The 11332-nt window shown below is 36.8% G+C and overlaps 1 protein-coding gene across 4 annotated transcripts in view; it reads left to right on the forward strand.

The window, feature by feature from the left end:
* Window positions 1-11332, forward strand: part of LOC124802186 (helicase domino) — a 436722-nt gene that overhangs the window by 125321 nt on the left and 300069 nt on the right. For all 4 annotated transcript variants that reach the window (XM_047263133.1, XM_047263131.1, XM_047263130.1 and 1 more), the window contains 3 exons: window positions 5607-5784; window positions 8098-8235; window positions 9738-9912. In XM_047263133.1, the coding sequence (XP_047119089.1) occupies window positions 5607-5784; window positions 8098-8235; window positions 9738-9912 (491 nt within the window). The remainder of the gene's footprint in view (window positions 1-5606; window positions 5785-8097; window positions 8236-9737; window positions 9913-11332) is intronic.

Below are 11332 nucleotides of genomic sequence, written 5' to 3' on the forward strand. Positions count from 1 at the left end.
GGCGCGGGGGCACGCGGACATGGAATTTAGCGGCAGTCAGTAGCGAGCCAGTGGGTGTGTTGGAGCTTCCATCGAGCTACGGACCCCCTTGAAGATGTCTCCCGCAGTCGGAGACGAAATGTTGGGAATCACCACAGAATTCATCAACCGACCACGGCATAACAGCCCGGATAATTATAATGGACATGATATTTCCGGCCGTGAAAGCATACATTTTAGTACCAGATGTATTGTTATAGTAAGTACTGTGTACTGATGTTGGGATGCCTTCACCAAATTATATAGTGGGAGGAATTTACAAGGATATGAATGATATGGCAAGAATACAGATTTTGGAGAATTTTGTGTTTTGACAAGGCTGATGTGTGAAAACCATAAGCTATAGTGGATGGCTTGGTGGGCAGGCTGATGTGCAAAAACCTAAAGATACAGTGGGTGGCTTGGGGGGCATAATGTTCAGCGTGAACACCATTTCAAGGCCTGGTTTCAGAAGATGTTCAAAGAATTTCATGTTGTGTGACTGAAGGTACACTAAATTCATGATTTAGGGGTAGTCAGCCTACTTTCGCAGTTAAGTGAAGTTCACACTATCTTTCCTCCTCATAGTTTTATTTTGGGGGTCATCATTCACAAAAAAATCTCTCAATTTTTTATTTTATAATTACTTGCAGAAAATAAATTGATTGTTCATTTCCACCCAGTGTACATGGTATCGTGTTTTCTCAGGCAGCCATATGTGTACAATATTACAACAGTAGCTATAATTGTCATCGTTAGTCCATCATTTTGCATTGGAATAACTTGGTCTGTTGTCATAATAGTGAACTTGTGTACTTGATTGTGGCGTGGGTGTTTGCCGGAGAATTTTTTGTTTATGTAAATAGTGTTGGTATGAGGGCAATTACTATTAAAAAGGTTCTTGTTAGATTTGTACCACTAATGTTGTTACGTTAGGATTTTGTGTAGGCACTGGGGTTGTTCTGTGTATCACTTATGTTGCACCTTCTGTGTGATACTTTTGTTGTTCTTTGTGGAATCATGAGAGGCTTATTTCCGTTATTGTTCAGAGGTTAACGAATAAAACCATATTTGAGTTACTTGGATTGGTTTCGTGTATAACTTGGTTACTGCACAATTGGCGATGAGGATGGGATCAATCCTGTAGTAACCACGTAATACATGAGAACAATCCAAGTAACCCAAATATGGCCTTATTCATAAACCTCTGAATAGTAAGGGAAATAAGCCTTGCATGACTCCACACGTAACAAGACAAAAGAATCGCACAGTAGGTGCAACATAATCAACACTCAAAACAACTGATGTGAGCATTACAGACTAAAAGAACATAGTGAGAGTGGGCAAGCACTGCTCCATGCATATACAGGTTGATACACGAAGATATGCAAATATTTTAATATGTTATTCTACAACTAAAACTAAAAAAAGTTCATACAAACATTGGTCCACAAATGTTTAGTTATGGAGTTACGGCTAATACAAGATTCTGCCTGAAATTTAGCAACTTAGTAATATGAAGCCATTGCAAAACTGTATGAGGTTAAAGTAAAGCACAATTTCCATTTATTTTGTTTTTATTGGTTCAGTGAATCTAATAAAACATGTCCCAGTCATGTATCTGCAGTAATTTTCCAGAACATCCAGAGAAGCGCACGTTATTATACAAGTAAATTTGTTTACTTTCCATTAAGAATGTAGAAAGGTTTATGTCGTTGTTGGCAGCCTTTAGTGAGTTGTTTTAGTCATTTCCTAACCTTGAAATGAGTAAGTTTTCTGTAATTTTTTTTTCTTGTTTTACATAAATTCACGTGTGCTATGGTATTAATAAAAGCAGATTATCTGACACATTCATACAGTTTCAGTGAACGTTATTACCATCATTTTTCCAATATTAAATTCTTTATGACTTCTGTTGAAAACTTTGCGCAGTTGTCTAGAATTTAAAAAACAGATCGGGCCAAATTGTTAATAAAATAGAAATTTTACAAAATTACTTCTTTGCTTAAAGATTTTATGAAATTACTTCTTTGCATCTCTGGATGTTCTGGAAAACTACTGCAGATTCATATCTGGGACATGTTTTATTAGATTCATCAGACCAATAACAACAAAATAAATGGAAATCGTGCTTTACTGTAACCTCATACAGTTTTGCGGTGGCTTCGTATTGCTAAGTTGCTAAATTTCAAGCAAAATCTTTTATTAGCCTTAACTCCGTAACCAAACATTTGCGGACCTATGTTTATTTGAACTTTTTTCTTTGGTTTTACTTGTAGAATAACACATTAAAATATTTGCACGTCTTCGTGAATCACCCTGTATCGGTGCGAGTTGCCAGTAAACACCACAGCAGAGACCGTGCTGTTTACACACTTCCTACAGGTGCCTTCTTGTGGCCTGGATGCCTCAATACAGTTGGTGATTGATTTAAGTATACATATGCAGTGACACTACACTTGGTGTACTCGTACACACTAGTAGCAGGATAGGCAACATGTCTTCATTACGTGATAAAATCCAGATTGCTGCTGTAGTAGTTTGAGATGTATTTATTGTAATGGATCCATTTCAGCTAGATTGACATCTTCATACCATCTGTAAAAGTTACGTAACAGTATTTATTTCATTATAGTGTTAGTTAACATATTTTTGGGTATACAAATTTGATAGATACGTCCGTGTGTCATTAGACATCACTGTTACTCTGTATTGTTATTGCAGTAAGTATAGGACTCTTATGCTGTAAGCTGTTCTGTGGTTTGCTCCTGTTGTTAATGTTCCCTTCTTGTAATTTTTTATAATTTGACGTTTTATTGCAAGATTTGACAATTGTTACAGATGACAGAAGATGCTATATGGTTAAAGTTATGACTGTGTGTTGATATTATCATTTCATGCTGTATGTATGGTGTTTGCAATCAGTGTGTCTATGGATAGATGTCAGTGTCTGTCTGTCTATCACCTTTGGTTAGGGAGTCAGTCAGAATTTTATACACAGTGTTATATTATGTGTATGTAGATTTTCCTCTCTTCAAGTATGTTCGTTGCTAAACCTTTAGATAATGTGTGTAAAATTTTTATTGCTGCATGGTGATTATCTTCTTTAAGTGGATGAAGACTGTAGAATTATTTTCACCAATTTTTGTGTACTTTCAATATCTTATGCTAAAGATGCACCCTGTCCATCCTAGGTAAAATTTATTGCAATCCTGGCATTAGATTTTGCTTATGCGTGTGTTTGTGTATCTTGGTTACCATGTTTCTCCTGAGTGAACTCTATGCTGGATATTGTTGCTGGTTTCATACATGAATTGGATACTTGCATTCTCCACTAGTGTGATTAATTTGTTTGATGTTGTAGGCATGTATGTTGGGTTATTTTATGTCCTTGTGAATTTTTGGTTGCATTGCTTTGTTGGGGTTCAAACCATTCATTGTGCTATGTATCAAGTTCTTTGTGTATGGCAGTTTGGTTATTAGTAGATTTTGTACTCTGTTGATCATGGCTTGGAAGTATGCGTGCTTGTGTGTGACCTGAATTAGTATGTGTTATGATGTCAGTTGCTGCATGCTTTCTATAAATTTTAAACATGTATGAGTTTTTGTTGTTAGTGACAGTGAGATCCAGGAAATCAATTGAATTGTTCCAGAAGGCAATTACAATCATACAGAAAAATCTCTCACGGTATATAAAAATTGTGATTGAGAATACAAGAAATAACAGACCTACTCATTTTAAGTACAACACAAAAGTATTTTGAATTCGATAATAATACATACTCCCAATTAGATGGAGCAGCAGTAGCTTGCAGTGTTGCCAGCACCTTACCAGATATCTTCTTGAATGCATTAGCAGGAGAATTCTTTTGCACCCATAAATTCCCCAACCACGAAAATTATCTGTAATTTTAGACATGTGGATGACATGCTTGCCCTTATAAATGGAGATGAACTTGACATCCAACACGTACATCAAGCACTAAATAAACTACATCATAAAATGCACTACACTGTGGGAAAAGAAATGAACAAATCAATTAATTTCTTGGACTTCACAGTTACTAACAATAAAAATTCGCACATTTTCAAAATTCATGGAAAATCAGAATACAAAATCTATTACCATACAAAAAGAGTGGATACATTACAATATATAGCACAACAAAATTATTTCAACTCAGACATAGTAGTGCAGATACATGAAAGAAAAGCTACACCTACAAAAACAAAAGGACATAAAATTGTTCGGGAGGACGACGGTTCAATCCCGCGTCCGGCCATCCTGATTTAGGTTTTCCGTGATTTCCCTAAATCGCTCCAGGCAAATGCCGGGATGGTTCCTTTCAAAGGGCACGGCCGACTTCCTTCCCCGTCCTTCCCCAATCCGATGAGACCGATGACCTCACTGTCTGGTCTCCTTCCTCAAACCAACCAACCAACATAAAATTGTCGAAAGAAATGCCAAAAAGACTAAACAAACATACACATCTGTAACATATTTATGTACAGTATTAAAAAAATTTGCACACTAATCAGGAACACAACTATCCAGTTTGCCTACAGAACCAACAACAATATCTGGCGTAGACTTTGCTCTGTAAAAGCAAAATTACCATTGTACAAAACTGAATGTCAGGATTGCAATAAATTTTACATAGGGTGGACAGGCCACAGCTTCAGTGTAAGATATTGAAAGCAAATGAGATTTAGTTAACTAATCCATCTACATTCTTCAACCACTTAAGAACAACTACTACACTGCTGAACGTATGGAGTTAGTAATGAAAATTTAGCACGTACTACCTAAAGCTGTAATAATGAATGTACTTGAAGAGATGGAAATGTAAATAAATGGATTTAAAACATAAATATTTCATACAAAATTTTATTGAATTCCTAAACAAAGATAATGGATAGGACAGACTGATTACGAAAACAATACACACTGCCCAAAATGATAACATCAACACACCATAGCAACTGTAACCATACAGCAACTTTGGCCAACTGTCAGTCTGTCAAATCTGACAATAAAAAGTCAAATTATAAAAAAATTAAGAGAAAGGAACATTAACAACTGGAGCAAACCACAAAACAATTTATAGCACAAGTCCTTAACTTAAATCACTTTGTAATACAATACTGATGATGTATGGATGTAAATGACAAATTTGTGCATCCGAAAATATGATTAACCAACACTATAATAAAATATAAATGTTTTGTAACTTTGGCAGAAAGTACAAAGATAGCTCTCTAGCCAAAATGGGCCCATCACAATAAATACATCATTAAACTACTATAGTAGCAATCTGAATTTTACCACTTAATGTCTCTGAGAGATAACTTTGAGAGATAACTTTTACAATGTGGGGCCCATTTGGATTGTAAAAAGTATCTTAATTAATTTTTTAAGTATCTTCATTTGTGTGTTTTCTCTGATGAAAAACCTGATTGTTGTATGTGGGTTATTGTTGAAGTGGTTTTCACTGACTTAAATTGAGGTTACGGGCTTTTATATAAAATTTATGGGGGATATGTAGGCAAATATACACACATTATGCTAATGCAATGATGTTTTCTAGGTTGTGACACCCATACCATTCCTCCTGAAGCATTCCTTAAGAGAGTATCAGCATATCGGATTGGATTGGCTTGTTACAATGTTTGATCGTAAACTGAATGGCATTCTGGCTGATGAAATGGGTTTGGGCAAAACAATCCAAACAATTTCTTTGCTCGCTCATTTAGCATGTGAGAAAGGTAAGCAAACTATTTCACTACAATGAAGCTCTCCATAGGGTTGTAGAGGATACTGAGACATGAAATTTGTTATAATTTCAAAGTGATATGTCCGGAGGCCTTTTAAAATTGCCTTTAGTTGTGCCATATACTCATTGTTGAGTTATTTTACGTACTACACTTAGTTGTTAAACAAAACTTAAAGGATAAAATATTTTTAATGTTAACCAGGTTTTCTATGGATTTAGAAGAAGTGTGTAACATTATTATTATTATTATTATTATTATTATTATTCTTAGTGAATACCACAGTCTTAGTCAGTCACATAAATTCATCAGTTGCCAGTATAAAACAAAATATGGAACCCTAATGTCTGCATAAAGATAGCCTGCTGTAAATCCATTAGAATTAGTGATGTCATAAGTTTGGATGGACAGTAGCCAATTAGTTGACTGTGTACTGATTCATTTCAGCACATAAAATTGCATTTTGTCAGTGAGACTCACTGTGTCAGAATCGAAAGCAGCTGCTCATGTAAGAGTGATAACATGAAATGGCAATAGTAGAACACCAAGTGGTATCACATTTTGCAAAGCAGATGAGGAAGAGCCCTGAAAATGGAATGACAAAATTGCAGACTGTTTACCAGTTAGTATAATATAAAAAACTTAATGTGGTAGTGTGATCAGTAGATCGACATTCTGTTAATAAGTCAAAAATTCAAGGTTCGGTTTGTAGAGGATCCATGTCCTAATTCTGCCACTGAAACCAATTTTTTCCAGAGTGAATTTACCAGAGATCAAATGTTACAGTAGTCTCTCTCTCTCTCTCTCTCTCTCTCTCTCTCTCTCTCTCTCTCTCTCTCTCTCTCTCTCTCCCTCCCTCTCTCTCTCCCCCCCCTCCCCCTCTCTCCCCCCTCCCCTCCCCTCCCTTCCCTCCCCTCCCTCCCCCCCCCTCTCTCCCCCTCTCTATCCCCCCTCTCTATCCCCCTCTCTCCTTACAAGGACATTTAAACAATGACTAGTATCTGGGTGTATACGTAGATCCTTAACCTCTCATATTCATGGAAGCAGACATAGCACATATTTGTAAGAAACAGGCATATGTTGGCTTTTTTTTTTTATTTTGCAGTAAGCAAATTATAGATTTTAAATTGTTAAGTTATCAATAATTTGAAAGTATTAACTTTGGTAATCTTCATCTATTTGAACCTTCTCGCGCAGTCTAGCCTTGGTCTCCCTCTACAAATACCCTCCGCCCCCTTCCCCCCACCACCCTATCCTCCAGATGCCCCTCCATTATCAAATTGACATTTCATTAAAAGATTCAGAATATGACCCATCTACATCTACATATATACTCCACTAGCTACCAAGCAGTGTGAGGCGACTGATGACCTCAGAAGTTAAGTCACATAGTGCTCAGAGCCATTTGAACCATTAGAGCCAAGCAGTGTGTAGCGGAGGGCACAATTCGTGCCAAAGTCATATCCCCCCCTCTCTGTCCCACTCGCGGATCCCACGAGGGAAAAACGACTATCTGAATGCTTCAGTATAAGCTCTAATTTCCCTTATCTTTGCATGATGATCGTTGTGTGATTTGAAAGTTGCTGGTAATAATATATGCTCTACATCCTTGGCGAAGATCGGATTTCGGAATTTAGCGAGCAGCCCCTTCCATTTAACGCCTCATCTGTCTGTAAGTGTATCCCACTTCAAACTTTCTGAGAGATTTGTAACGCTCTCATGATGACTTGCCCGTTACTTGTGGGTTACTTGTGTAGTCTGATGATTCCATATGAGATCATTTCGAATAGTCGCACCCAGATACTTGACGGATGTTATCGCTTCCAAAGACTGGGCATTTATTTTGTACTCGTACATTAATGGGGATGTTGTTATTTGCAGTACGTGACACTTACTAATATTGAGAGATAACTGCCAGTCGTGACACCACACATCTATTTTCTGCAAATCCTCATTGATTTATTCACAACTTTCGTGTGATACTACTTTCCTGTAGACCACAGCATCATCGGCAAATGATCTAATGTCACTGTCAATACCTATCAGTTAGTTCCTTCTTTTAGTCAAGGTTTTCTATAAATTTCATTTTCTTAAATACCATTCATTAACTTCTCATTAGTTACCTGATATACTTATGCAGTCTTCAGTATTTTCATGTAGCACAGCAGTTCTTAAAGAATATTAAATTTTTGGTAATATGTTGTATATCATTTATGAGGGTAGGTAGCTTAATGTAACTACACCATTATGGCAGTGTGTGAAATATATTGTATTAAAAAATTAACAAGATTTCCTTTAACTTTCCAGGTAATTGGGGTCCACATCTCATTATAGTTCCTACATCTGTGATGTTAAATTGGGAAATGGAATTCAAGAAATGGTGCCCAGCTTTCAAAATACTCACATATTATGGATCTCAGAAGGAAAGGAAACAGAAGCGTACAGGTAAAAGTGGAAGATTTATTTTTAAGGTAGCCTGAATGAAGTGAAGTGCTTCTTGAGAGTCTTTAAAAGAAAAATTACTTGTGCATTTTGTCTGGACTGTAAAGAATTGAGGTCTGCTTTTTAACAGTGACATTACTTAGTTCTCAAATACTTGTTCTTGCAAGTATGGAAATTTCTTATATTTAATGAATTTACAATTTCCATCTTACACTATCTCTCTGAGTGACTGTCTCATTGATAAAGATGTACAACCGATCAAATCATCTTAAGAAGTTAAAATAACTAAGTTGTTTGAAAAAATCATTTAAAAATCCATAAATATGTTCTTTTTATGTAAAGAAGTTGCAAACAGATTAATAGACACTCTCTCTCTACAGAGAGGCCCAGAAAAATGTACACTTGTTTGATAATCAATATTAATGGAACAAAATGACATGACATTACTATTGCATAGGGGTAAGGTTATTTTATTTGTTCATAGTGACCCACATTAGCAGCCAAACAATGTCAATGCTGCTGAACTGTTGACCAAACTACATCTGTCAATGTTGCTGGTGTAATAACTGCACAGTACGCCTTAATGATTCCTCGTAGCTAGTCCAGTGTAGCTTGCTTCTGTTGATGAACTTCATTTTTCAAGGTTCCCCATAGGTAAAAGGGAAGAGTCTGGAGTCTGTGGTGGGTACATCAGCTCCTCTTTCTACCTATCCATTGTCCAGGTAGATTTTCATATGCAGCCTTTAGAATTCATCATACGCTCCATTGGCATACACACCATTTTCAAATGCACCCTGCTTCACAGATTTTTGAAGTGACCTAGTAAAATGTAGCAACATAGCAGCACTGGAAACTGGACATGTTGATGTTTTTGGTTGGCCAGACCTTTCCTTATGCACTTCCTTAACAATACCATCAGTTTCAAATTTATTGCAAGTACAATAAATTGTTTTACATGTTGGTGGCTGAGTCACAAACATTTCGCCATTGTCGTTGAAGCTACATCGTGTTTTCGTACTTCCAGTACCTCTTCAGCACAGCCTTGCATTGTTCAAATGACAGTCTTACTTCATTCTTCACTACGCTGTTATCTGCTGGAAAACATGCACCAAAAACTGTTGAGAAAATGATGGACTATGCTACCACAAAAAATTGCAATGATATGTCATTTTATTCCAGAGGTATGAACTATCAAAGAGTGTCTACATTTTCTTCTACCCCTCTGTATTTGAGCATTCCTCTCAGTCCAACTCATGTCTCATTGAAAGTGGCTGTGAAAACTATATACCCTGATGCTTTTTAAGTGACCTGCAAAAGAATAACACTAAGTTTTTTGTATTACAGAAGATGATGTAGTAAAATCAGATTTTGAATAATTAACTGTAAAAGCCTACTGGTTCTTGAGAATTAGTTATTGTTGTGAGAATATAATATTTTACAGAAGTTACCTTTTGTTACAGATCATGTATTTTGGTCATATTTAAAATTTTCATTTGAATTTTCAGGATGGACAAAACCCAATGCGTTTCATGTGTGTATAACCTCCTATAAACTGGTAATTCAGGACCACCAGAGCTTTAGAAGGAAGAAGTGGAAGTATCTTATATTGGATGAAGCTCAAAATATAAAAAACTTTAAATCTCAAAGATGGCAACTTCTGTTAAATTTTCAGACTCAGAGGTAACTATTTTGCAATATTCATATTTTAATACTTCCGTAATAATTTGATGGAAATGCAAAGTGTTAGACCATGAAACTCAAAACCGATATTTATTTATCAAACTTTCTGCAGGTATTCATCACATAACAGGTATGGGGTGATTAAACTCTCATTTTATTCAGAAGTGATGTTTACCTCCAACATTATTATGAGATGTGATACCACAGGCAGGAATATATTTTTGTGTTCTGGTATGGAAGCAAACTGTATCCGAAAGTATCTTGAGAAGTTTATCGTTGTGCTCAAACCATATACTGTGTCAGTTGTCATTGTTTGGTGGCCATGATACTATATGTCTTTCCGTTCCGTTCCGTTCCGTTCCGTTCCAGCGATGACCTTTGGATGTAAAATTAGGGGATCTGGCAGGTCAGTCAAGGATCCTTACATTCCTCAGGACAGGGCGGGGGGGGGGGGGGGGGGGGGGGGGGGACAAGCCCCATCTCCTCCTCGTAGGGCAGCTAGCCCATACCTGTGTTCTATGTATTCTGTGAAAGAAGTGGTGACGTATCGTCATTTGGATCCCCAATTCCTCCTGGTGTCGTGAGAGTTGCGCTTGAATCATGAGATAGACTAAATCAATCTCTTTACTCATTCCAAAATAAGAAAATGAAATAACGAGCTACCCATAACACAAAATTAAATGGCATTAAGCATTTGGTAACACCTATCACTCAATTGCTTGCTGAGGTTGGCAGGGATGAAAATGACAGTCCTGGTCTGACTTGTACTAGTGTCTTATGCAGCCATAGTTCAAAACAGCCCACATCCAAAACTGTAGTGCTAAAGCTTTGCACGGTTTCACACACAGTCTTTAACTTGCAGACAATCGTACATTGCTTTGTCGTAAGATGATAGGTCACATGGCTGATTCCTGTGTTGTTATTTGTGGCACATGTTTTGGGACTGTTCAGCTGCATGCTGTTTGATGTGGAATCAGAGCGCTCTGATAAGTTGTTGTATTCATGCATAGGTGCACACTCTATTTTGCAGTCTGCTTTTACACACAGTCTCTTTCCAAAAAGGGCTTTGCCAGTTGTTGTGGAATAACAGTAACTGAAAATTGATTACTTTTTTATACTTATATGCAGAAACTATTACTGTTTTAAACTATCTGTGCCAAATAGTACAGCCGGATACAGTTCACTACGGAATAGCATTTATTACGTAAATTTGAATTCTGTGGCAGAATTTGCGTCACGTACCCATGAGCTGCATGTACATGTCCTCTGGACGTGCTGTGTTGTGATCTCTACTGAAAAGCTTCAGTAATGTTAGCCACAGGCCAACAGCTATCATCTATACATGTTGTCCTCCATCTGTAGGAATGACTTCCCGCACTGAAAATATGTTTGTTTAAGTATACTATTTTAATTAACATAT

This window comes from Schistocerca piceifrons, chromosome 1 (assembly GCF_021461385.2).
Source record: "Schistocerca piceifrons isolate TAMUIC-IGC-003096 chromosome 1, iqSchPice1.1, whole genome shotgun sequence".
NCBI classification, from domain to species: Eukaryota; Metazoa; Arthropoda; class Insecta; order Orthoptera; family Acrididae; genus Schistocerca; species Schistocerca piceifrons.